Source organism: Pezoporus wallicus, unplaced genomic scaffold (assembly GCF_028554395.1).
Source record: "Pezoporus wallicus isolate ANWC-B61680 ecotype Strahan unplaced genomic scaffold, APGP_CSIRO_Pwel_v1 contig_818, whole genome shotgun sequence".
Classification (NCBI taxonomy): Eukaryota; Metazoa; Chordata; class Aves; order Psittaciformes; family Psittacidae; genus Pezoporus; species Pezoporus wallicus.
In genome coordinates this window covers 381,916-409,887 of record NW_026636248.1, presented here as the reverse complement: position 1 = coordinate 409,887, position 27,972 = coordinate 381,916, and the positions used below count along the sequence as shown (strand labels likewise).

Below are 27,972 nucleotides of genomic sequence, written 5' to 3'. Positions count from 1 at the left end.
TCTCGCTGATGCTTTTAAGGGGAAAGGGTTTCAGGAAATAAGTGAACTGCTTCAGGAGAGAGAAATGGAACCTCCCCAGAAATACAGGAAATCTCTCCTCAACCAGCTGGACAAAATACTGAGAAAGGCAAGTACCATCAATAACCGTAACCACTCTAACACCTAGCTCTGTGGGTATCAGACTAATGAAGCGCAGCACTTTGTGTTTCTGTAGGAGCTGGACGAGAATCAATTCCAGAATGTTTCGCTGATGCTGAAATGTATTCAGCTCTACTTTAAAAGTGACCTTCAAGACAGGACGAGTTTGCTTATTGAGCAAGGACTGGTAGAAAAGATGAGTGTAATACTGTATACGACATTACAAATGTGATTTAAGGTTGCTTGTATCAGGAAAAGAACTCCAAGGAAGTGCAAACTAGAAGATGGCTTGTCACAGAAAGGAGTATCTTTTTCTTTTTAAACATATTGTATGAGCTTAGTGGGGAAAAAATACTTGCTTTTGTTGCATTGCTTTCAGTACAGCAGCTAACGTCATGGCTTTGCTTACTACCTGACTATATGGATTTATGTTTTTTGGGTTTTGTTTTTTTAAAATGACAGTGGAAGGAGAGGGTGAGTTTGGGTTACTCCTATTTGAGAAATAGTATAAAATTCCTAAATGTATTTTAAGTGCTCCAGTAAAATACAGTCCTAGTAATAGAACTGATGAGCAGAGTTTTATACTTCCATAAGCTGATGTATTCCTTATGAAGGTTCCTTTTTAGATCCATAGTAAACCAGGTGCACCTAATGTGCAACTACATTTTATCTTCTGGCACAATACTTATTTCAGTTGGTAATACTTGTAGTAGCAGAAATGTACTTGTGTGGAAGATGAGGAATACCCGGGCCTAGCATAGGTGAGAGGGAGCAGTTAACACTCGCTCTGTGTTAGTGGAGTTGTGCCAAAAAGTCAGCAGTCCAAACTGTTGTTGTCCTGCCTTGTAGCTATACTTTTCAGGGATACAGTTGCTCAAAATTCCTGTATGGAGAGATTAATAACAAAATATCACCAATCTGACATCTGTATCTCCAGTCAAGCATAGATTTCTAGCTAGCCATATATGTGTGATGCTGTGCAATATGCTTTTAAATGCTAAAGTATTAAAATAATGACTTTGAAAAAGCTTGACAAATCTTTAAAACATTGTTTTACTATGAACTGATGTCTACTAGAAATCTCCATAGAAGTAATGATACCACTAGCAGCATGCATTGTGTCCAGGAGTTCCTGAGCACCAAGAGTGGGCATAAGAAAGGAGGACAAAAAGAGGGTTGAGGAGGGAAGCAGAGGAATAAGTCCTGTGGAGTGGCTGTAAGGGTGTCACTTTTATTGTCCTCCTAGCAAAATTTGAGCTCCTTAATTCTGTGTAGCTTTTGACAGAGAACATGTTTGAAGTTCAAGGACTACAAAAACTTGTCTCTGTGTTTAAGGTTTCCTGCAGATATCTGTGTTATAAGGATTAATAACTCAGGTTTTAACTGATTCTTTTAACTTTTACTTGGTATCTTGGTTTGAAAGAGCAAGAGAGTTTGTGAACCTCATTGACCCAAGTGAGAAATTATTGATGCAACTTCTTGAAGACTTCTTTGACTCTGCATTGGTATGTATGTGTATTAAGAGGGCAGAAGGGTTGCCTTTATTGAATAAGAAAGCCAACTCTTGACAAACAGTTAAGAAATGAGTAATTAAGCAGACCTTGTGTCCTAGGACTAAACTTGGGCTGGCATTAGGCTGAAGTTTGACACACCTGGGAGAAGCCGCCCTGGGGTTGCTCAGGGCTGCAACATTTGGTCATTTTCTAACACAGAGCCCAGTGTTTGTTTTTGCAGGGAAATGTGCAAGAAATTCTGAATGCATTTTTTTAAAGAAAAGCTTCTGTGCTGAAGCTCTGTTTATAAAAACACAAGTTACTGACACTGAGCTGCACCTGAAGTGCAAATGTGGTTGCCAAGGTGATCCTGGCGATTTGTTCCTGCTGTGTTTGAAGCAGCTGATTTACTTTTAAAGAATAATCTGACCTGCTTACATTTGCTTATTTTCATTTAACTTGCTATTTCAATCACAATTTTAAAGGTATTAGAGGCCTGGTGATGTAAACTTGCATGAGGAAAAAATCTTTTAGCTTCTTTCCTCAGCTGTTCCCTCTGTCTTTTTGTCTGTACCTTACCAGAACTGTATCAGTTTGTGCATCAGTAGTCATGCAAATACTCATGAGTCTTTTTAAGAGACTTGATAAAAGATAATTGAGCAAAATCAATTTTTTCTTTACTAAACACTTCAAAATTAAATACTTTATAAGTTAGTTATTTACCAAAGCTTGATTTCTTTGTCTTCCTGGTCCGTTTCTTCCATATCCTTTCACTGTGAAGGATGATGTATTGTTTTATTTCTGTTGTGGGTGTTTGTGATGTGGGTTTCTGAGGGAAGCTGGGGGCACTGCACTCTAGCACTGCTGAAATCCTGGTGGAAGTGGGTGCTTCTCTCCCTTTACCCTCCCTGCATAATTCCAACCTGTATGATTGGGGTTACCATAAGTGACATACCTGTGTCAGGTGGCACTGCTTTTCCTGATGTGAGTACACTGGTGGTTTATGTAATTTAGCCCCTGAAAGTTGTGATGATGGGGGCATAAATGCCTCGGTGCTTTGAGTATGGCTGTGCTTGGGTTGTGGTGTGTTAATGAAGGCTTCCTTTACTTTTTTCCATCAGGTGATTTTCAAGTGCAGTAAGAAAGGTCAGTGTATATATATATATATTTTTTTTTTTTTTCCTCCCCTTGCCTTCTTCAATTCCTCAACATCCCAAATTTCAGTCACAGGAGCACATTTCTTATTTCTGCTTGAACTGCATCCACTTTCTCTTCTCCCCTCTGCTCCCTACCTATTCTTCCTCCTCTCTGTAGTGTTTTCTTTAAATCCTCCTGCTGATTTCTCTCCAGTTAATTTTCATTACCATTTACATTACAGCACAAAACCTCTTACTGTTTCTTTTACTTGATTATTTTGAATATGCCAAAATAAATAAATAGTCATGTTATCTTGCTTAAGTGGCTGGTATCAAGTATTTCACTTGGTCAGTGTAAGTGGTGCTTCATAAAGGAGTTCAGGCTCAACAGTCTGCTCTTGCACATCTGTTCCTACTAGCTTCAGATGTTATTTCCTTGCTGAATGTAGCAGCCTCCACAGAATAATAGGGCAATTCCTTCAGCCACCCTGACAAGGCAGAAGGATGTTTGTTTGTGTCTCATTCATTACAGCAGCAAGATTTTGTCTGTGGCTGCAGCTGGCTTTCCATTAGTGCAGGGGAGCAGGTGCTTTCAGAAAAAGCAAGTATCTGTGCCCAGATATCCAGGCTCACAAGTCATGCAGAAATGAAGCATTACACTGTGGGCTGCGTAACTCGAGTTTATTCATCCTTATGGCTTATTCTAGTGGGAGCAGAATGAGCATGAGCACATGAGCACCTTCTAGGTAATCTCTAGTGGTTTGCTCTGTTGACTTTGACAAAAGCTATAAATTACAGATTTATATCTTGGGGTTACTGAGTAGCCTTTTCTTTCTATACCTATTTAAGTAGTTACCCGGGTCAGCTGTAGAAGCATCTGAAGCTCTTTTTTACAAAGAAGTTACCAGTTCCCTTTTCTGTCTGGAGTTAGATATTTGGAGGCTTGGTTTTAAAATGAATGCACAGCTGTGGTATTTTTACTCCTTCAATACAACAAACTGTAGTTTCTTCAACTATTTTTTTTTTTTCAAGGAAACCAGCTCACTGCTAGCTGTAACCTTTACAATGATTTTTTTTTTTTTTTTTTTTTCTAGGGCAAATACAGGTCGTGAATTTATTTTTACCTGAACTAGGGCATCTAGTTACACAAGAAAATATTTACTGGAGCCTGAGGCAGGAGGTAAGATTCCTACTAGGAGAAGGAAATTACAGGTACATGCACACAGGTGGGTGTAATGACATACAAGATATGAAAAATATGTTAGTGAGCCATTTCCCTTCCTTTTCTGCTCCTCCTTCTGTGGGGGAAAGGCCTTGAAGACCCTCAACTCTATACTTGGCAGTCTCCCACGGGAGGAGAGGAAGAAATTCCCTCTGTCTGAGGAGATGTGCTCACTCACGTAAGTGGTTTTTCCTCCAGCTCTTGTAGCTAAACTTCCTTCCTTTTCCTTGCAGGCAGAGTTAAAGTTATTTCCACTTTAACATGTTGCATTATGTTGTTTCAGGAAAGACCTTGCAAAAACTATGCTGGAGGTTGGTGGTAAGAAGTATTTAGTTGTTATTCTTATGAAGCTGGGGGGCCTCTACAGCTTTACTACTTCTGCTTATTTATTATCAACTAATTATAATTTTAATTATTTCCTTGTGAAGAGCTGATACCTGGGGAGAAAAATTTGGTGGTATGTAAAGAAAGTATTAATCAAAATTGTTAGATGCAACAATGCATTTGTTCTGTCTGATTAGTATTAGTAATTTGTATTAACTAATGAGAAAAGCTAAACTGAAGAATATAGGAAGGTAATTAGATCAGCTTTATGTACTTATTTACAAAGTATGCTGGCTCTCTTAGTCTTAAAAGAAAACTGGATGTACTTTGCCATGATGTGGACAAACTTCAGTTCATAAGGTTTATAGCCTCCTGTGCAAAATCATTTTTGTTTTCTCCTAGCAATAACACTTTCTAGGGCACTACTGTGGTGTGTGACATATAACTTAATCCCAGTGCAAAAGCAATGATGCTTCACTCTTGTCCCTTCCCTGATCCCCAAAACCATCTCCTGACACACAAATGTGTTGTGATTAAGTGCTTTGCACCTTTACCTCACTGAGCCACACGGCGCTGAGGGTTCCTGGGGTTAATGCTTGGCTCTTATCCTCTGCTGTTTTCCTAGGTGAAACACATGTGGAGCTAGCTGCTGAATATGACTGTGTAGTATATAAGTGCAAGAATAGCAATGCTATAACCCTCTATTATGTTGGGGGATGATATTTATCCTGTGCTTATGTTTACCACATAGATTATGACCTTCAGGTTGCCCTTTCAGAAGCACTTTGTAGGTTAATGACCAAAAAATGGAGAGATGACCTTGTTCACCACTGGTTTGAAGATAACTATCTTGCTGAAGCTTTCAAAGAGATCAAGGATGGAGAATTTGAGACGGTGAGGGTCTTTATTTTGAAAACAGCATACTTGACAAGTCTGTATAGGGGCTAGTTTTGGTTTTCAGTGAGAATGTCCTTGTAAGAAGTTCCTACAAAACTGTTTTTATAAATACACAAAGTAACCTCCCACAAATGGCTAAATAATGTTTTTTTTGTTGTTGTTGTTTTTTGAGGGAGGAGATTGGTTGTTTTTTTTTAATCTGGTAAATATAAAATGGCATATTGTTAAAATAGCTCTTATTTCAAAATATTTTTTGCTTCTTAAGCATACATCAATTCATTTTTTGTGATGTATGTTTGGAGGTTTGCTGGTCATAAGTTGGGTCCAACCATTTGTAGCAGCTTGACTGTTTCTTCCCCAGTAGCCTTTGGCATCACACTCACTACCTAAAAGCTTATAACTGGTGTAGAGGTTACACAGCCCAATAGAATAACTCTTGCAAGGGAAATATAGCCTGATTTTTAATAAGATGTCATTTGTCTTGAAGGACTGCAGAAAATTTCTTAATCAGCTAAATGAAAGGCTTGAGGATGGAAGAAGGTAAGCTGCAAAACAAGAGAATAAGCTGGTGCTGTTGCTACTGCTAGGATTGAAATCTGAGTTGTGTTTCATGCATGCATGTATATACACACATAAAGGTCTAATGTGTGGATAATTAAGTTCTTAAGAAAGTGATTTTATTTGTTTTAATGGTACTTCTTTCAGAAGTAAAATCAATCAAAGGTGATACATCATGACTAAAATACTGTAGTCTCCAAGCTTAATTTACTTGTAGGGATTTGTTCTTTTTTTGAACAATAAGATTAGTAAATGAACTTTTTTTATTTTTCATAAAGTCATATCCTGATGCTGAATGTATCATGTGAAGTTTGCTTTTCTTCCAGAGTCTATTCATTCCCTTGCATATCCGCTTTTGTTGACATGAATGAGGTAATAGTCCCTAACACTGTGACACCTTTCCTACAGTGTTACTGCTGTTTAAATGTTACTCTTTGTGGTATATGGCGGGTGCTTCTCTTTTCCTCCTTCTTTTTTGTTAAAGCTTAGTTTTCCGGAGTGTAGAGTGTAACCTTCTGTTCTAGTTGGGAAGTCTGCTTATTTGTTGTTAGCTCTCAGCCTGCTGTTGCTGACTTTGCTTTTGTAACAGCCAGATGATACAGACAGTGCTTCTCTTTATGGTGATGACAGAAGAGAGATCTCTAAAGAGAGACAGTAGGACAGGAAAACACTAATTCCTCTGGCAGAGCTGTTCCCAGACTGCCAGAAAACAATATTATCCTGATGCCCCTGTAGGAGAGGTCACAGTTATAGATCATGCAGATTGCTTTACTGGTTTTTAAGTATGTGTACTTCTGGCACCATTCCTGGCAGTTGTATTGAATCAAAATCAAGTCAATGGAACATGGTTCCACTGCTTCTGCTTATTTCAAATGCTCAGAAACACAGAAAACTTTCATAAACCCTTTTCCTGCCCCAAACATGCAACCATTTGTGTATTGCCTTTCCCTTTCCTGAGGTAGTGCCACATCTGACTTTGTGGGTATGGTTGGGTGAGCAGTAGGCTGGCAACTCACAGGTTAATCCCAATTCTTATTCCTGTGAGGTATGCACATGTGTACATACATATGTAGAGCACTGCTTTCCAATTTTCTCTTGTTAAACTGAGAATAATACAGCAGTTTGGGATTTTCCTGGGAACAGCAGTGCTCCTGTTGTGCTTCCCCAGGTGAAGAAGCCAGCAGACGAGAAGCTGGAGAAGTTCTGGATTGACTTCAACACTGGCACCGAGAGTGTGACTTTCTATGTGCAGGGTAGTGAGGTAAAATGAAGGCCCAGGTACTCTTGGAATTAGCTTAATGCAGCAGGGGCTTGCTCAGCCCTTCTGATGTGGTGGCTTTGGTTTTCAAAGGATGCTCTTTGGGACTCTGTGAGGCTGTTGAAAGAAGCAGTCAGAAGTTACAGCTTTAAGGGTAAGATTCTCTCTAGCATTATCCTCCATCTTGCTGTGGGTCCACAAATCACAGGGAGCCAATCTAAAATCACGCCATCACCAAAGACAATTCCTGTGTCATCTCCTCCCTCCCTGTCATGCCCTTTGGTCAAGCAGAGCACCAGCTCTGCTTGTTGGACTGTCTGTGGGCCTGTTTGGCACAATAACCTACTCTCCTGACCCAACCAGGACATGTTGAGGGGTCAGTTTATAAATGTCCTAAGGAACAGCATATTCAATTAGAACCAATGAGAAAGAAATGGGTGATCAAACTAATTAGGAACACATGGGCAAGATGTAAAAGAGACTTTAGAAAAATCCCAAAAAATTATTCGGACATTTTTGGGGTGATAGAACAAGTGGCTTGCTCTAAACCAGAATTTAACTGTTTGGTTTTTTTGTTTGCTTTTTGAACAGAGGAGGATGGAGAAAAGATCATTAAAATTAATATGAAGACTCCGGCTACTTTTAACCAAAAAAATGTAACAAAAATCAAAATATCTTTCAGTGCTGAGTTTGAAATCGTTAGTATTCTCAGAAAAGTCTTGGGAGATGAAAAAATGATGGTAAGCTCTCAGCATGACTCTTCTAAACTATATTTTACTTGATAGGTACAGGGCAAAAACAGTGAGGTTTGTGGGTATTTTAATTTATGTATTTTATTGTTTTTACATGGTTTGTTGTCCCCCCCTTCTATATGCCTGTTTATATTCCCTTTGCGGATTTGTGGCTCTCCATATAGATGTTCTTAGCTTTGGCCTGAAAGAGATCAGAGAATTTAGGAAATAAGTTTCAAGAACTCAAATTCATGGTTTAGAAGCTGGAAGGTTTAACTGGTTTGTTAATCAATTCAGTGTGTTGTGATTACTTTTGCTGAGTTTCCGAGTAGGAAATAAAGCATATGGCATTTAAGTGCATAACTTGAATTATAAACATGTTTTTATGTTAGCTTGAAGTATTGCATTACTCAGGATGAGCAAATCATGACACAAGAACTTAGAGAAAAGGAGTGCTGCAAGTCGCAAATCTTAGATTGACTTTTTAGATAGTATCTCTAGATTAAAAGTAGAGTAGTTTTTAAAACCTCCATTTTATTTTTTATAAGTGAATGTAAAAACATGGATGTGTGTGTCTTTTTTTTTTTTTTGGTAAATGTTAATATAGTAAATTTTTTATACTTTCATCCATAGAGCATGGGGTTTGCAGGAAACCTTAGGTGACGGTACATAGCCGTAATATAGCGGCTGTCATTTATCCTTGCAGGAGTTGAAACCTTTCCAAATGGTCAACTTAGCATCCAATGATTTCTTGCTGGCAATTAACAACTGGTAGTTTTGTTATTAATTAGCTGGCTTTACTAGTTAAAGACTCTACTTTTTTTAAGGTCACTTTCTCATGAGATTAATTCACTTAAACAGATAAATGTGACTGAAGAGGAGCCTGTCCATGATGGGAAACAAACCAGGCAGAATGAAGCAGGTGATTAAAAAAAAAAATTGTGTTATTTCATGAAATTTAAATCATTCAGTTTTAAAATGAGTATCTTCACTTGCAGTTTACACACTGCAGTTAACTACAGTAAAAAACAGAACAAACAACTCCCAAACTCAATCTTATACCACTGATATCTCCTGAGCTTGGCAACTGGTGTTAGTGGTGGAGGCCGAGTCCCTCTAGCTCAGGGAGTGAGGATGGGGCACCATGGCCATGTGCTGCTGGGATTGCTGGATCTGCAGTGGGATGCACCTATCTATCCTCCCTTCTTGCTTGCCCCATGCATGGCTGCTTGTTTTGCTGCGCTGTGTGGGTGCCTGTGGGAGATTCCCTGCAGCAGGGGATGGTGCCATTTTTGTGCCCATGGAAGCACAGGTCTTCTGATGGACCAGTCTGGCACCTTGGCACTTAACATCTCCTCTGTGCAGTGGGGTGTGTGGTGGGAAAGCCAAGCTTCCTGCAGGGCTTCTGAGTCTTTTCAACGAGGTGATGTGATAAAGAATGGTGGGCTCCAATTCACTTACCACACGGGGTGGATGATGCCTTGGAGATGCCTGGGTTCTATTGTGGAGGTGCAGCTGGGGGAGATGAAACACTCGGCTGCAGTCCCTGTTTGTGGAGAGAGATGAGCAGCAGCACAGCTCCTGTCTGCAGGTGACCTTCTGGAGTATACAGGGGCACTGCGAGTGCTGCTCTAAGTACTTTATGTGGCAGGTTTTGTGCCCCCTCTACAAATGTAGCTGCTTGTCTTATGGCAGAAAAGGCTCTTAGTTGAACCTGGAATAGCCATTATTTTTTAGTTCTCACCAGCCTTCAGCCAGTGCTTTATATTTCTTTGAGTTGGGAACACTGTGGGGGTTTTTTTGGTTTTGATTTTTTTTTTTTTTAATGATCAAATGTCCTGTGCTGCCAGTGAACGTCTTCTGCAAGATGTCTTCTTCCAGGATCATTTTACTGAGTTTGATTTTGTTCCAAATATGATGGATGATGAGGGAACACAGAGCCTGAAGTACAGATGTGACACTTGGGTTCTTGATCCAAAGGAAGGTTCAAGCCTGGCACTTGTCCAAGAGAAAAAAAAAGTAGATAATTTCTTTCCCTTTATCCTGCTCTGAAGCTCGCTGTAAATCTTCACTAAGGCTGTGACCCACAGTTTAAGGGAAAGCTGCTTTCAGCACAAAAGCAAGAGGGATGCATGGTCAAAATTAGTCTTAAACAGGAAATGTTTCCTCGGCTCGATTTCACCATCAAATTATTTGGGAGGTGGCTTTTTTCTGTGCAGTGTTCTTTTTTCTTTGGAGGCTGGGGTATGTCCTTTCTGCAAAATTGGCTGCATTTCATTTTTTTTTTAAGTGATTAGTTCTTGTATAGATTATTTCTTGGTGTAACTTGCATAGTAGAAATTTCCACGTGTTCTAAGGCTATGAACTTGTAGCTCTTTTTCTAGTGCTGCCACCTGCCATCTCGGAAATGAATCACAAGTTTGAAGAGCACTTTTGTAGCATTCTTTCTGTGCCAATATTAAAAGCAAATTTTTACTTTCCTCTTAATTACTGTGCATTTCAGTTTTATCCAGGTGAACACTTGGAAGAGGTACTTCTAGCTCTAAATGTCTGAGGCAGTAGCTTTTTCAGTAGTTTTCATTATCCTCCAGTTACAACCCAAAATGAGCTAGAAGGGAAGTCCTCCAGATTCTGGGGGTGCAGGTGAAGGAGAAGCTCCTCCATCAGCTTCCACCATGAAGCACTCACAGATGTACAAGGTGGGCACTATTAGTTGAAGAAATGAAGGAGTACAAAGGACAGAAGGCAGTCCATCTGTAGTGAAACAAATTTTTCAGTGCCCCATGGACATCCAACGGAGTGGAACAGAGACAGCGGAAGATCCCGTTGGTCTGTTGCTTTAGCCAGACACAAAGGCCTGTTGCATGTTTTCCAGAGCTAAGAGTCAAGGTAGCAATAAGATGATAAACTTGTAGGTATTCATGTAGTATGAGTTGCTTAGAAAGGGGAAGGATCAAGATGCTGCTTACTTAACATTGCAATTCTGCAAAGAGTAATTTGGAGATGTTTGGTTTTGTTCATTCTGTTGAACGTGATCTGCAGATGTTTGCACCTAAAAAGTTACACTGTTATGCTTTCATGCAAGTGTGCAAGAATGGAGAGGGGTGGTGGCATATGTGTTCAATTACTGCAATGATAGGCTCACTCTGATTGCTGTTCTGCAGTGATACCCAAGTCCACTAATCCGCAGAAGAGGAAAGATCCTTTAGACTCTGAGAACACGGAGACTCTACCAGACAGCTTAGCTTCTCAGGACAGTCAGCAGTTAACAGGCACTGTAGCAGTAAGTGTATGGTGAAATAGTCCTTGTGCCCCTGTTCCCGCTCCTGTAGTCTGCTTTTATAGGTGTGGTTAAAACCTTTCAAAGAAAACTAGTGTGTATCCAGATCCAACAGCATTTTCAAACCCTAACTTATATCTGTGGGAAGTCAGCACAACCGCTTGCCTCCAGAGCTGCAATTTTAGCAAAATCACATTAAAAGAGAAGAAATTTTACTCCCTCCTATAAGGGGCTGATGGGATGCTTTTGGTGAGAAGCTTATAGTATCATTTATATGCAACCTAAAGCGTTTTTGGGGGTCAGTGATGAACCTGTCATCCAGCTATTGCCACAGGTTAGCACTGAAAAAAGCTCAGTTACCAAAAAAGAAAAAACAATCCCAAACCCATTCCTTTACTGGTCATATGCATGCTCTATTCATGGTTTCATGTCTCCAAGCAGGAAATGGTTAACTCTGCTGTCACCGTGATTACAGTGAGCCAACAAACTGATATGGAAGATACTAATGAAGGCTCAGGTCAGGCATGGCTTCTTTCAGTTCCTTAAGCCTGACCCAGTTAAGTGTCACCCAGGTGACATGGTGAAGGCTCTGCTTTTGTGGGCCTTACAGCAAAAGCAGGTAAAAGGTTTCATAGTAGCTCCAGAGGGTGAAGCTGTAGTTTTCTTGCCTCCTTCAGCAAAGTTGAAAACTCCATCTCAAAGGATGAAAGCGAAGCCTAGGTGAGTGTCTTGCAGACAAAAAGCAGCAAGGTGGGATTTTCTGGTTTGGTTTTGTTGTCCCTCCCCTGGGGTTTTAATGCATGTGATTTTGAGGTTTATTCCATCGTTTATAAAGCGGGGAAAAAAATGAATCTGTTTTGCCATGCTGGCTAGAAAAGCTAGCTGTCCAGAGTTATAGCACTTTGGAGTTGCAGAATGATGGTGTTTGGCTGCTGCTTTCATGTGACTATTTCTTATCATGGGTTTAATCCAAACACAAGACGAGCATACAGCTGTATTAGAGTGTAACTACAGCTGTGTAACTGGAGCTCACTAGATATGTAGCTATTCATAATGAGGACCCATGACCTTTGTGAAACATTGTGTAAACTGGAGTTCACCTTGGCATTAGTAATAACTTTTTTTTTCCCATAAATTTGCAGGACAGCATTTCTTATAATTAATAAGTTGGACTTATGTAAAGCTACCAGTCAGCTTTCTTCCCTCCTCACCTTTTAAACCACTGCTTTGATGCAAATTGGTGCAAGGGTTGTTTTTCCCCCCCCACCTCTCTGCACTGCATTCCTCTCATGTGTTCTCTTATCCCCAGTGAGAAGCCTGTAGAAGATGCATCCATGGAGGAGTCAACACCAAAGGTATGTTTGCCTTGGGCCCCACCAGAGCAAAGAGGCAAGAGGCAGAGATACCCTGGTGAAGCTGCAGAAGAAAGTTGGGATGGATCGAGTCACTCCTGCTTTTGAGCAGTGTCCTGAGCCTGTGTGGTGTCATGCCTGGTGTAATGAGCCATTTAGCACCAGGAGTGAGCTGCAGAGGCAGCAGCTGCCAACCTCATTCTAGTGCGGTCCAACCAAGTAAGTCAAGCTCAGATGAATTTCTTCAGTGTATGTGCCACCTGGTACTGGTGTATATATACTGAATGTGTACAGTATATACGTGCCTCCGCCCAGGAGCAAACCATCCCTGCCCTGTGTGGTACAAACTCGTATGTCACAAGACTTATGTGTGGTCTGTAAGACCAAAGGTTTGCTTTCCTTCAGGAAATGAGTCTTGGAAGTCTGTAGGCATATTTATTCAGTTTTATATCTGAGCTCTAATGGTCTGATCATGCTATATCTGTGTTCCTCGCGTAGGAGCTTGCAACCAGGACAAGTAAGCAAGTAGTTGCATTTCTTTACACAACTCAAGTACTTGGAAATTTCTATTGATTTGTCCAGGTGTGCAAATAAAAGTAATGCACAAGAGAAATTAAATTCTCAAAGTGATAGTTTTAATTTGATGTAAGTACTTAGCTTTCTTAGTAAGAAATAACATTTACATTTATTATTGGGTTTACACTTCCAGATACTAGATTTAGATTTTCTTATTATCATTTTAACTGACAGTTCAAAGGTTTTGTAACATTTGCCCACTGTAGAATGAATTCAAAGCTTTTGAATTACTTCTTTCTGTATCCTCACCCTCTTGGCACCCCAGTTTCAGCTCTGGGAGTCCTATGCTTGCTGATAAAGAACTGTGGGAAACAGTTGCACCTGGACAGTTGCAATAGGAAGAATGAAGTTTTGAGGCAGGCCTGACTTCTGCTTTTAGCAAGGTTCCAGGATAAGAATGTGACTTTGTGTGTTGTGGTTTTAGGTCCTGCCACTCTCTTCTCAGAATGATGCTACTTGGGAAAAAGGAAACAGAAAAAAGAGTTTGCCCAAGCAGAGGACTGAAGGCAGGTATGACGCACGAGTCCTGTGCCTGTGCAAGGGCTAGTGTACCAGGTGATTTTAGACCATTTCTGGTGCTAATGTGGGGAGGGTGTGCCCATGGGGTGGGCTGTCTGAACAGAACAGACTGCAGAAAAAGCAGCAGGCTACAGAGGGTCATACCTTACCTTAGTGTGAACCTTTGGGTCCCAAAAGTGATGAAATCTTCAGAAGCTAACTCTGGTCAGCCAAAAATGACCTCACGTCTGTGATACTGTGTCACGTTGCCTTTTCCATTTTTCGTCACCCAAAGGTAATCCTCCCATCCTCTAGTGAGTGAAGTTATGAGTGTCAGCTTCCTTCACAAATACCTGAGCTTTTTCTGATATTGTGCAGGTTCTTTGGATCTGTGTGTCCTGCAGTTTCAGAATGGTCTCTTTGTCTGGTTGTCCCCTTCCCTCACACCATACATTGGTCTGCTGATGTTCAAAGTTAGTGCCATTGCAGGCAGAAGCACACAAGGGTTTGAGTAAAATATGCAGTCTGCAGCACTGGAAGTCTGTCTTGTTGCACCCTCCTCCTGTGCTCTCTGCCAAGTGCACTGTGAAAGTTTGTCTTCTGCTGGGCAGGAAAGCAAATTAATTGTAGAGGGGGATCTCTGCTGCAGTTCTGGTTGCTCTGGGGCTTCCTTGGTTGTCCTGCTTCAGCTTACAGACCCTTAGTTTAAAAAAAATCCCAACCAAATGTTTAGATTATTTTTTTTTTGATTTATCGTAGGTAAGAATGGGTAAATTTGCTGCAGGACTTGATCATTACTAGAGGTTAAGACCAAACAATTTGCTGCAGCAAATGCTACAGGAGCGGCAGTATAGAAGTTAAGAGGTGGAGAGCTTCTTAGTTTGGTCGTTCTGCTCCCTCTAGTGTTTAATCTGAAAAATGAACATTTCTTTGCGAAACCTGTTTAATAAGGAGCTCAGTCCTTTAGTCTTGCTACTACGAAGAGGAAGGTGTGCTCTACGTTGAGCAATAATTATAGGATTTTTTAAATAGTTACAGTTTGGAGAAAGAAAAGGTTGAGTTAAAGTACAGTTAAATGTTGACGGAAGTGAAAACACATCTAGATGCATACAGAGAAGTGATTAGAGAGCAAACATTAAATGTTAGACTTCAAGAAGCGATTAAATGGATTTTTTTCCTCTTAGATGCTTCTGAAATTGTCTTTCCACTCGTGATTTCTTCCTACCACACATTATTATTGGTGATGTGGGAACAAAACATTCATGATATAATGGGAATAGGTTAACTTGTGTCTTCTGAATATTTCTCTTAAATTACAATTGAAAGAGTGAGAATCAAGATGGGCAATAATAGAGACTAAGTAGGAAAGGAATAAGCTGGTTTGGTTTTGTTTGTTTGTTTGTTTTTTTAGGAGTATTTTTATGTAAGGTATCGGAGTGCTTACTGTCTAACAGAGTTCATAGGGGAGAGGAGCAAACCCAAACTCTCTTATCCCCCCATATTCTTAGTGAAGTTCTATAGACTGACTCTTCACGATTGTATATATGTCACCGTTGTATACATGTTGCCTTGCAGGAAGGAAATCTATGACTTTGAAAATTCAGACTCTGCAAGTCATGAGAAGGTAAAGTTAAGATAGAAGCTGTCAAGAGTTACTAACAGAGTAGTAACTTGAAGCAGGGGATGTTTGTTACTGCAAAAATGCCGGAAGGATGGATGTGCTGTTAAAGCAAACCAGACAAGTGGGAATCTGAGGTTCTTTGGCTTCCTGGTTGGTGCTAGACATGGAAAAAAGGTGGCTTTTTTTTTGGGGGGGGGGGGGAATGACGTGCTGGGGAGAATGCTCATCACTGCTTGCATTTTGTGGTGGGTAACGTATGATAAAACCAACTGCAACAGAAATTTGAGCTGTTGTTTGACTAAGGCCATGGGACATCTTTGCAGTTGAAGGCCAAACTCTGTTTACCTTTTACTGAACATTGAAAGCAGATTGCTGAGCGTCCTTTGCTTTGCACTCTTCAGCTAAACCAGAAGAGACTGAAACCTGCTTCAAGCCATACTTTGTATGTTGGGAATGCCTGGTTAAAGGCAGTCCTCACAAAACTTTTGTTGGAAATTCTGCTTCACTTGTATTTGCAGACTTAGAAAAAAATCAATTAAAAATTAGTCCTTCTGCCTGCTTTGAAGTTTTGACCAATGGGGGTTTTCTGAGGAAGCATAAAGCTTGCTTCTGATGGCTTCCATCAAGGTGCTTCCACTATACAAACCCCTTGGCTTTCATCCTTTTCCCTGGTGCAGGGACTGTCACTGCAGGGGCAACGGGTGTTGAATGGGACATCCCTTATTTCTGTTGTAAACTGGACACCGTCCAAACCTTGCTCCTGCCACTGGGTGTCAGCATAAAACCCTGCTTCATGGTACCCTGCCCCGCCTCCCGGATTCAGAGCCGGGCCCATACTGTGTGCCGCACTTAGGGCATGCTATAGTGGAGCTATTGCTCCGTTTCTGATATATGTTAATTTTGTAGATTATTTTATGGGGTAATTGGACTTTAAGACAAATACCTGTTTTTCTTTTAGGTTGCTGAAGCTAAAGAAAAGATTCTTGGCCAGAAAGTTTCCTCACAAAGTCAGAGGTACAGGGTTATATATGCACCATTTATGAACATTTTGCTCTGTGAATGAAGAGTTCATTGCATTAACTAAGCTGTTTTAAGTTAAGAGCAAAAAGCTGTGTGATGTTTCTAATAAAATAGTTCCTTGCTTAGCTGCTGCAGTATCTATATTATAGCAAGCTGCCAGGGACTTGCCATCTATAAGTATATAGCTTATTTTTAATTTTAAAGGATGCTAATTTACAGGTATCCCTGAATTGTTACTTTGAGAAACCAACCAAAGAAGAAAAACTTGGCTAATGACTGCATATTAACAGTTTGGTTCTCCTGCTGATCTGTTACGGAGACCCCTGCCATTACTATTCATCTGTGTCTCTTCTGCACTTCTGTGACATGCTAGTACAGTGTGCGCTACTCTAACTCATGTCTTTATGGGTTACTTGGCAGGAGTTATGAAATAGGAAATAAGAATGAGGAATCAAGCAAGCTTGAGAGAAGGCAGGTAGGTTGCCTGTGCTTTTTCACCCCTAGAGCCTTCGGCTGCTGTGTGTATCCACTTGTATGAATCGTTAGTGCCCTTAAAGAGGATGAAATTTAAGGCTTACCCAGTGCAGAGGAGGAGTTATGTGAGCCTGGTAGTCTCAAAATAGTCCACTTGTTTCTACTGAAAGCAGTGCTCTGGGTGCACCAGGACTGACAGACCAAAGAGTGAATGTTCATTTTTTCCTTCTGTGCTCTTGGGTGCAGCTCATTCATGCTAAGTCTTTCTTTCTTGCAAGAGCTCTCCTATTTAGATACAAGAGAGAGCAAGAGATGAAGACAGAAGATGCTTCTGGGTGAATGGAGGGAATTGACTATGCAGGGCTTACTTTTAATAGTGTCTTTAGTCCAGTTACAGGAAACATCTTTTCTCTGAAAGCAACAATGAAAATACAAGCACTGGTCAGAGTGAAAAAAGCTGGATTCTTGACTTTCAGAAGCAGTCGCTGCCAAAACTTCATGACTATACCCGAAAAAGACCCCGGGTGAGAAGTAAATTAAAAGGTAAGCTTGGTCGCCTGTTGACATCTAACTGTGCATGATGTGCTGTACTGCAGATAAACAAATGGCTGATGATGGTTTGAGAAAGGAGGATTCAGCTAAGTCCTGGTCCAAGAGGGAGAGAGCACGCTTGAGGCCAGCAGTGGGGCATGCCCTTTGGAGGAAGTGCATTGCGCACCCTTGTGCTTAGAGAACCAGGTTCCTGAAGAACTCCCTTCCTGGAGTGGGGTTCAGAAGTACAGGTGAAAATTTGGCACCTAAATATCTGTGTGGGTGCGTCCATCTGAGTAATGGGGCTGAAGCCATGGGTGCTAAGCTGATGGCTGTGTTGGTGCTCTTGAAGACAAGAGGAGGAAGATCTCTCTGGAGCTGCTATACCTCCTCCACTCCTTGTCTTTCCAGAAATACAATTGACCTGGGGAATAAGCCTTGAAAAAACACAGTTTGCAGACCATGGCACTCTGCTCCCCCTTTTATACACTGATAGGCTGGTTGTCCTCCAAGTGACTTCCAAAATTACATGTGACATGCTCTAGCATTCTCTCTGTGCTCTAGCATTCTCTCTGTGCTCTAGCATTCTCTCTGTGCTCTAGCATTCTCTCTGTGCTCTAGCATTCTCTCTGTGCTCTAGCATTCTCTCTGTGCTCTAGCATTCTCTCTGTGCTCTAGCATTCTCTCTGTGCTCTAGCATTCTCTCTGTGCTCTAGCATTCTCTCTGTGCTCTAGCATTCTCTCTGTGCTCTAGCATTCTCTCTGTGCTCTAGCATTCTCTCTGTGCTCTAGCATTCTCTCTGTGCTCTAGCATTCTCTCTGTGCTCTAGCATTCTCTCTGTGCTCTAGCATTCTCTCTGTGCTCTAGCATTCTCTCTGTGCTCTAGCATTCTCAACAACAGCAAACTTCCCCTGTGGCCATGTTCCATGGCTGCTTAGGTGCTGCAACCTCCAAATTCAAACTAAATTGTCCTGGAAGTTGGAATGTCTTTGTCCTTCTCATGGAGGATGAGCCTTGCTCAGGTAGCTGATTTCTGTAGGGATGAAAAGGCAAAAGAAACTTGAGGGAGAAATTATGTTTTATGTGTTTCTGTCTATTTCTGTGGGAGTTGTTCTCTCTCCAGTGCCAGTCCATACTCCCTGGATGGGACATGGGCACCATCAGATGAGCAGCTGAGCCTGTGCCTCTTTTGGCAACTGCTCTGGATGCAGTGATTTGTGTACATTTGCATAATTGCATCTGACTTTGTTAGAAAGGGGTTTATTTGAAAGTTAATGTAAATGTTATGCAATTTTCTCTTGTAAATGGCTAGAAAACCAAACTCAAAACTGGGTTAGCCATAATGGAAAACTTAACTGGGTAAGGCACAAAATTACATTGTCAGTAACCAGGCAAGCTTTTCTTCTTGCAGTGCTTCCAGTGTCTTCCGCAAGTAGCGGCAGTGACCACCAGACAGAGAAGGTAAGGAGGTGTCATGCTTATGTGCCTCAGATTTAAAAGCATGACGTGTGTAATACACGTACAAATAAGTAGGAATTCATAAACTGGTGTTATCTATTTTCTCAAGTGTTCTGATGGATAAATTACTCTGCAAAGTATTGCTGAGACTGTGTTGGTCTATTAAACAGTGGGGAAAAAAGGTCTTAAGAAAACATGGGAAACTTCATAGAAAGAGCTGTGCGTGAGCCTGAAGCCTGTTGTTCTGAAATGACAGTATTTACTTTTGGCAGGTGGAAAATTGGGCAGGAATTGCTTTGGGTGATACTTGCCTTGGGTGACACAGGTATCACTTTACAGGAGTGGATTTGGCTCTAGGGCCCCACCAAGAGCTATATCTGCCTATCCAAACACCTTCAGAAATCCTTCCTGGACTTAACCAGGTTTTGTCCCCATGCTGTCCTCTACCCCATCCTCTATGACCCTTGGGCAAGCTCACAATCAACTCTGTATTTTGCTGGCAATTTTTAGGGCTTTTATGCCAACTCTTATGCTCATCCTGAGCCCCAGTTCATGCATTGTCCTTCTCCACTTCCAGATATAGCTCTGGGAAAACTAACCAGGGATTATACTGATGGAGGAATTAGTGGACCAGACGTACATCAAGCAAATTAAAATGAAATTTAACAACGCCAGACTTTTCGAGCGCCCAGCCACTAAGTGCTGTACATCAAATGTTTTGGAAAGGTCTCCACATAAACAGAAAGTTTTGGAAATAGCCCTCCAGAACTTGTAGCTGTATTAGAAGCTTTTATTTTCCCCTGGAAACCTTTTCTCCTTTAACTAAAATGCTTTCATTCCACTATGTAACTCTAATAGCTAGAGGGAGAACTTACATACGCATGGAACTCTTCAGGTCAGAGATCTCCTTAAGTGTTGGAGAGAGAGCTATCAGTATGTAAGGCATATCTAAATTTTAATCTCTGTTCTTAATGTATTAAAAAAAAAACACAACAAAAACATTCCCCCCAAAACACAACCCAACTCCCTACTTCTGTAGTAATGTTTAAATAAAATACATGCTTAGGCTTGCTTTTGGTTTAGCAGGGGGCATCAGGGCGAAGAGCTCAAAGGGAGACACTAAGGAAAAAAAGCACACTAAGGAAAAAAAGCGCACTCAGCTCCAAGGGAGACGCTCCTGCAGTGGATCTTGATGGTATTTCTTTTTTAATCTTCAATGCATTATAAAAGTTGTTTTGATATGTGTAGGCATGTGCTTTGTGGGTATCTTTTGAAGTTTAATTCTTAATTTTGCCATTCTCATTTTCTTCATAAGCACTCTGCCTTGTGATGTTTCTTGTAATGGTTATGAGGGCTGGATATTGTTTTTAGATAGTCCCTTGGGCAGGGAGAACATTGGCTAATGAACTACATGGGACCAATGAAAGGTGAGGGAATGAACTTAATTGACAGCCAGAAATAAAACTGCTTTGGGGACTGAGTTTGATCCACTGTCCCTTTCCTGTGTGAAGGGATAAAGGAGAAGCTGGTGGTTTCTTTTTTTTTTATATTAAAAATACATGTGTCATTAGATTGAGGTTTCCAGTCCATAGAGGATTCAACCTCTATTGCCTGTGTCACTTGGCTGATATCTTGTGCAGATGAAAGCCTCTCAGAGGAGCTCGAAACAGGACAGCTATTACTTGATGCATCTGCCAAGAGCTACTCCAGTGATGAGCAGAATGCCACACAGGTGCAGTATGCAGCACTTAAACTCCTTCTCATCTGCTGTCAGGCTACTTCTGTAAAACCAGTGCATCATGTCACTTTTTTCCCTATAAGTAGACAAGTCCCTGAGAGCTTGTCTGCAATGCAGGGTGGATACATACTTATTTTTTCCTTCTGTCCTTAGAAGTTTCACAATGCATCTGGCGAATTGTCAAGAGAAGAAGAAAGTTTTAAGCGGAAGGACTCAGGTTGGTTAGTCTCAATAACATGGAAGAGTTCTTTAGAAGTAGAAATGGATGTTGCCAAAGTTGTCGTTCCCTTGAAAAGACAAATAACAACCGAGTTTTTGGAGATACTTTTTGCAGAAGAAATACTTTCTACTTCTCTGTTCTATATATCAGGACAGACTGTGGCAAGATGCTTTTACATGCATTCCTGGATTTATTACTAACTTTTAAATCCTGTCCTTGAACAGGGAAACTCAGAGTATAGCTATTACATTATACAGGGAAACTCGTAGTATAGCTTTTAAGAACTGTGGATTTACAAAGAGACCCAAGAGACACACAAAACCTAATTTTTAATGATCTGAAAGTGCCCTGCAATTTCAGTTTAAGAAACAAGCATCCCTGAAAGCTGATGACCTTATCTTTACATACCTAAGAATATAGATGTAGACTACTATGAAGTATTTGGTAAATGATAACTTGTACTGATGTTTATTACTGTTGTATTTTTTTTTAAGATATGTGGCACTTAGGGACTTTTTAAAAATGAAACTGAACTTGCACAAACTAATTCGAAACAGCAGCACAGTCTCTGTGACTGGAAACAACTGAATTTCGACAAAGCCAAGCAGCAATGGGCTGTCTTCATTCTAATATTGCTCACGATGATGCAATTCTGAGAGGTTTAGTTGTTGTGGTTATGAGCCAAGTCACTGAATCTTTGGTCTTGGATAAAAGCATCCCATATCTCATGAACTGGCTATGTTTATGTTCACGATATGTCTCTTACCTTTCCAGTATTTGCAGAATATACCTTCAATGTATCAACATATCTACTTAATTTTTGGGGAAGATAAGTGATGAGGACTTAATATTTATCAGTTTTTATTGTACAGTCTTACAGTTGGAGGGGAATTGATACCACGTAAAAGCATAAGTAGGGTTATATTCAGAAATTCTGGATGTAGTCTGTGACTGCATTTGAACTCGTGCTCTGTGAACCCTAAAGCTACTGCAGTGTGCTCCTCATGCTTGGATTGTCCCCCTTGTCCTGGATTCCACCATCTTTCTGCTTTCTTTCCTGTGGAGGCTCCAGAGAGGTGGTTTGCCAAACAGACACTTAACCGAGCTCAGTGAAGTGAAGAGTGAGACAAAAGGGTGATTTTTCTTTTTTTGTTTTTGAACTTTTTCCATAAAATACGCACTGCAGCCTCCTTTGCCATGTTTTTAAGGGTTTTTCTGGGTCAGAAGCAATTGCACAGCAACTTTAGTGAAGCTGCAGAGAAGGCGGTTGTTATAAGTGTGGTTAGCTTTTCTCTCTCTTCTGTATTTGTGGTGGGTTGTTTTGTTGTTGTTGTTTTTTTTATTTGTAGTTTTTTTGGTGGCTTTTTTTTTTTTAGGCAGCTGAAATTAGCTTAGGAACAAAGGAGCATAAACAGATAGTAAGCTTGGATTGGGAAAGAGAATGGGAAAAAGGTGGACAAGGTTTATGATTACAGTAGTGGGTCAAGAAACAAAATCATCTTTAAGATGGAGGCATGGTAGCATTCCAGTTACCTGAATAGCAGTAGGCAGTCTATTTGCCTGCTTTTGTGAGGGAAGAGGCTTGCTGATGAAGTCTTAACCAGTCCTGTAAGAGTGTTGCCAGACCCTGAAATGAAGTTGCCCGCTTTTCTGCAGTATTGGTAATTACAGTTGTGGTTTCTCCTTGAATAGCTGGTAGGTACAGCCACATACCTCATGCAAAAGAACAGGTATTTTCTGAATCATCTTCTGTTCTCTTTCTAGATGTATTAACTGATACAGCTACAAAAAAGCTTAGATTTTCCAGTTGGGAAAGAAGTCATTTGTCCACTGACAGTTCCTATAAGTCAAGGGAACTTGTTGATTCAGTAGAGAATGAAGTGGAGATCCAGACAGGTAAAGTCAGGTTGGCAATTAAGGTGAAGATTTTAAATGCTCTTAGCTTTTCTTTATTGATAGTAGAAATCATAATAATGTGGAAGCTTGAAGAGAGGTATCTGCAGGGGAGGCTATATTCTCAGCCGGTGTTTATTGTGGTACTGAAATTGGACACCACATATACAGAGGTGTGAATGGTAATTTGGGTTCCCTAACCACAATCAGCTCGGGAAACTGCTTTACAATGTCTGCACTTTTCTAGTCTTTCTGAATAATGGTTGCCCAGGGTTATTAAAAAACAAAACAAACAAAACAGCCAAAAAAACAAAACCCACAAAAAGCCCATCCTAAAAAAGAAAAAAAAACCTGAAAAAAGCATGCAGATAATGAACAAAGTAACTGCAAAACATTACAAACTCTGAACAGAAAGCAACAAATAAACAGAAGACACAGAAACAGCGGCCTGACTTTGTTTTGTTTTTTCTTTCCCTTGTGCTGTGCTTTTTCCTTGTGTTTTCTACATCTGCTGTTCTCTGGTTAGCATCATGCTGCTTCTTATACGCTGCTTTCTAACAGGTCTTTGTCAATGCATTTTGGACTAGTTTCCTTCTTGCTTGTGAGCTCTAGAAGAACAAGACTCAAATTCCAGCTCTGTAACAAATGTTATCATACACATGAATGATAAACCCATCTGTAGCAGGAGGGTTTATGTTCCAATAAGCCCCTCCATATGGTGCTAACTGCATACACTTTCTTCTAGGTCAGGAAATGGACAATAATGTGGATGATGTATTTCCTTCTGAGATGCTGCATGAAGACTTCAGTGATTCAGGGGTGATTACTGCATTTGACAGCTTTATTGGCCAACTAAAGAAATTGTTCTTGGTAATGTGCAGCCTCTTAATATGGTCCCTGTGTGGAGTTTTCCCATACCTTTATATCACCAAGGGAGTTGATTTAAATATCCTGCCTGTATTTTGTGCCCAGGAGCAGGGTTTTGGCTGTACTGTCTGTTAACCTGCAGATCTTGGAGTTATACAGGTTTTACAGAATACTCCTGGGAAGTATTACAGAAAAGGTGTAAAGGAAGTTTTTATTTTTTTTTCCTTTTTTGTCTTATTTGGATGTTAGAACATCAAATTTGGTTAGGCATTTCAAGTATCTTCTTCAGAGGGAAGGAACAAAGCTTTTAAAACGGTAACCCGTGGCAGTGGCAGTGTACCTACATTGGAGCTGTGCATTGTTGTCCTCACAGGCACATATCAAAAGTACAGAAACTCCTTTTGGAGCACAGAGCAGTTTCACTATGATGAAAACTATGCAAATTTTTCATAATGAAAAACAAAGCAATACAGGCTGCACGTATTGGCTGGAACATGCGTGGATCCATAAGGACACTCTTGTATCTTTGGGATTAATGATACTTAGAGGTGTTGGTAGTATATAAGCTCTATTCTCTACTCAACTATATAGATGTACTTGAGACATAGTAGAAGTTACTGCTAGTTTTGATTTAGTTGTAGCAAGTAATATGGGCATTAAGTTTAATATGAAGGGACAGTATCTGATTCATCACAAAGTTTCCTTGTGTTTAAAAGCTTTGAACACACCAGAAGTTGCATGGGCTGCACAGAGGTTTGTTGGTCTAATTGGTGTGGCTGAATGAAACCAGTTTATATTTGCAGTACCCTGCCTACGTGTCATCTCAATTCAGTTTAAACTTGACTTAAGGTGATTTTCACAAAGCAACCCATGGAGGGATTTGTGTTCCAGGGAAAAGTTTTGGAAATTAGACTTTGAGGTTTTTGCTTGGGCCATTGCTCATCCATAACATTGCATCCTATGTCTAGTCCCGGTACAAACGGATGGAGATCAGTGCACAGAATGCCCTGAGGACTTCAGAGAAGAAGATGTCCCTGCTGCTGAACCAGATACATGAATGCAGGTAAGCTGTCTACTGCTGGCTGAAAATGGCTTCAGTTTTGTGTAAATTTTGATAGGGACAGTAATGCCCCTTTGTAAGTGAACCTAACAGTAAACTACTGCACTGTAGGCAAAAATAACTTGTGTGCATGTCTCTTTTTTTTTTTTGTCAGAGTTTCAGAAGTGTAGCTCCTGTGATTTATCCTGATTCTCCTGTAAGGGGAGAGTGGATAGATGAATTAATGCAAAGCAAGCTTCAGTTGGGAGCTAATGAAGTCCTTGAGCTGTCTTCTGATTGTCAGCAGTGTTCACAAATATGTTTAAAAACACTGTTATACTTAGTAGCTTCTGTTTCTACATCTTTTAAAAAAGAAGCCAGACTGAAGTGAGGGAGAAGAAAAGTTAAGGGGTCTGTTATAAACCCCTTTCTCTCAATTTGTTTCCTGAGTACAAAGCAAGTGCTGTCAGTGAATTTACAGGAACTCACCAGATGGAGGGTTTAAAGAAGGTCCTTTTTCTTTGCAGGTTGTCAGATTTCTTTTATAGGAGCTAGATCAAAAAAACCCCAAACAATTATAATATCTATGGAGTTCTCATAAAAGAAATAAAAGCACAGCCTAAGGTGTGCTGACAGATAAAGTCTGTCAGATGTCTGTGTCTACTACGCATTCAGTTTGCAGAATTTAGTTCAAATGTAGTATGAAATAATAGCTTTTAAAGTGCAAAACCCCTGATATCAATAGGATCTCGATGAGCAGAATTTGCTTGTTTTTAAGGTATATGGGGAAGTTTGTGTTACAGAGGCAAAATTGGGCATGCTTGGGGTGGAAGAGTTGGTGGATAAGATCTGATGGCTGTGAGCTGCTGCCATGCTTTTATGTTATTAACTAAGTAACTTAGAGCAAATCAGAGCCGCAGGAAATTGGGGACAGAGCTGTGCCAAATCTGTCCTACCCTAGAACTGTAGTTTCTAAAGTCACCATCAGATGATGTCTTGGTATCCTGCTGTCATGGGAAAAGTGGCAAATCCAAGCAAATAAGGCTGTTGCTGGTTAAAGTTTAGGAATCGCTGGCATTCTGTGGTAACACAGTGTGTGTATATTAAACCCGTGGTAGGAAAACCCATCACAGGTTACTTGTGCCAAGGTGATGTCTTTGACTAGGGGAATCTGCTGAAATTCCCGAAGGCTGAGAAAGAGCATGTAAGACAAGTACTGCGCTGTGAACCCTGTTGTACACTCTGTCCTGGGCCTCTGTTACTGTTTGCTATTTGGGACAGGCTGTTTAGCTAAACTTATGTTCAGTTTAACCTGGTTCAGCTATTCACTTGCTCTCTGACATAACTGAGAACAAAACTGCTCCATGTAGTTCAGTGAGGATGTTTGCTTCTGCCTAAAGGCAGGTTTGATGCTGAAGGGTTTGGCAATGGCCTTGTGCTTCTGCACATGAAAATGTCAAGCTTATTTCTGTTGTCCATCACTAGGCTGACTAAGCTGGAGGCCTTCCAGAAGACTCTTGTTGAAGACCTTGCCAGTCTTGAGAAGGAAACCCAACTCTTAGCAAGCATGGAGAAGGATGCAGTGGTGTGTATGGCTTCTCTTGTGCCAGCCTGTGGATGTAGCCCTTCCCATGTATCACAGTATCACAGTATGTTAGAGATTGGAAGGGACCTCGAAAGATCATCTAGTCCAATCCCCCTGCCGGAGCAGGAACACCTAGATAATGTTACACAGGAATGTGTCCAGGCGGGTTTGAATGTCTCCAGGGAAGGAGACTCCACAACCTCCCTGGGCAGCCTGTTCCAGTGTTCCGTCACCCTCACTGAGAAGAAGTTTCTTCTCAAGTTTAAGTGGAACCTCTTGTGTTCCAGTTTGCACCCATTACCCCTTGTCCTATCATTGTTTGCCACTGAGTAGAGCCTGGCTCTGTCCTCGTGACACTCCCCCTTTATATATTTATAGACACTTATAAGGTCACCCCTCAGTCTCCTCCAAACTATAGAGACCCAGCTCCCTCAGTCTTTCCTCATAAGGGAGATGCTCCACTCCCTTAATCATCTTTGTTGCCCTGCGCTGGACTCTCTCCAGCAGCTCCCTGTCCTTCTTGAACTGAGGGGCCCAGAACTGGACACAATACTCCAGATGCGGTCTCACCAGGGCAGAGTAGAGGGGAAGGAGGACCTCTCTCGACCTACTAACCACCCCCTTCTAATACACCCCAGGATGCCATTGGCCTTCTTAGCCACAAGGGCACAGTGTTGGCTCATGGTCATCCTGTCGTCCACTAGGACCCCCAGGTCCCTCTCCCCTACACTGCTCTCTAACAAACAGGTCGTTTCCCAACCTATACTGGAACCTGGGGTTGTTCCTGCCCAGATGCAGGACTCTACACTTTCCCTTGTTATATTTCATCAAGTTATTCCCTGCCCAACTCTCCAGCCTGTCCAGGTCTCGCTCAGCACACTGAATTCTTTGTCTGCAACCAGCAAAACTGAATTCTTTCTGCAACCAGCAAAAACAAAGGTATGTCTCTGCCAGCCGTCCTGCATGCTCGTGAGTCCTCTGATGGTCAAAAAGGGCACTGGTTAGGCTCGTGCTACACTTGCTGGTGTATATTCTAAAGCCAGTATGGCATCTCCAGTTGTAGTTTTTGCAGCCTTGGGAGGGTTTTGAACTGGGACTAGGGTGCAGTCAATGAGAGACTCCTTGCATGGGAAGTCGTGCAGGATTGGCACATACCTCAAGAGACCTGTACCAGGGTCTGGAACAAGGTACACCCTCTAGTCACATCTGTATCTACAGGTCAGAAAGAGGCCATCATTAAAGATGAAGTAAAAGGTACTGTTGGTGCAAATGCTGGGGAAAAAGCTGCAAAAGTGGGAATCCTCAGGTTAATTTTTATTGGTAAATCTCTGTGCAAGCTTCATCAGTAAGTACTAACTCTTCACAAACTAGCTATGCTCATTTTCCTTACAGAATTCAGTCTGTTGACTCGGGCCTGGGTCCAACAGTCTGGGACTCTGCCACCACTAGCCAAAATACAACGGTATGTGCAGTACACAAGTAGCTCTGTATGAGGGGTGTGCTCATACAGATGAGCACATAAGCATAAGATGCTGAAAACCGTGAGCTTGTTTATTTTAACTGTCAAAGCTGGAATCCTGAGTCTTTCCATAGGGAAAAGTTTCTGTTGTAAGCGCTGAGTTGCTCTGGGACACAGGCCTGTCCCTTACCATAGGTGCTCCTGATGAAGGACCCTCTAAAAGAGGGGCAGGGCTGGGGAAAAACAATCATATCATGGGAGCTGCTCATCCTGCAGCACTTGTTCCAGGTTGGATGCTTGAGAATTAAAAGCTGAATCTAAATGTGCTTCTAAGACATTTGCGGTTTCTTATGTAATGTGTTTGTATAAACCTTTGAAATGTGTTTTGTTTCCTTCCCTGCAGTATGAACTCCCAACAAAGAAGTCAGTAGAAAAAAGCATCTTCACGGTTCCTTCTGACTAACAAACCCCTGAATTCATTATTGCTCTTAATATTTGAGCACCTTATGCAGTGCAGAGAAGATGGTCATGTTGAAGGATGTTTATCGCTCTTAAATAGAAAGGAAAAAAAGGGGGGAGGAGGAGGAAAATAACACTGAGGGT

General features: G+C 41.1%; 1 protein-coding gene across 1 annotated transcript; it reads left to right on the top strand.

The window, feature by feature from the left end:
• Window positions 1–218: 218 nt before the first annotated feature.
• SYCP2L (synaptonemal complex protein 2 like) lies at window positions 219–27,972 on the top strand. Its single transcript, XM_057399236.1, has 33 exons — window positions 219–334; window positions 1,542–1,643; window positions 2,753–2,777; window positions 3,862–3,947; window positions 4,079–4,167; window positions 4,273–4,307; window positions 5,065–5,207; window positions 5,698–5,750; window positions 6,095–6,140; window positions 6,937–7,029; window positions 7,120–7,180; window positions 7,618–7,766; window positions 8,619–8,679; window positions 10,922–11,034; window positions 11,479–11,554; window positions 11,715–11,757; window positions 12,347–12,392; window positions 13,390–13,475; window positions 15,039–15,087; window positions 16,043–16,098; window positions 16,525–16,579; window positions 16,965–17,121; window positions 18,522–18,571; window positions 19,652–19,763; window positions 20,209–20,300; window positions 20,460–20,523; window positions 22,291–22,422; window positions 23,165–23,289; window positions 24,255–24,349; window positions 25,811–25,974; window positions 26,813–26,849; window positions 27,303–27,372; window positions 27,773–27,972. Exons 1-33 carry the CDS (start codon window positions 251–253, stop codon window positions 27,830–27,832), a joined length of 2,709 nt encoding a protein of 902 aa, XP_057255219.1. The 5' UTR covers window positions 219–250; the 3' UTR covers window positions 27,833–27,972.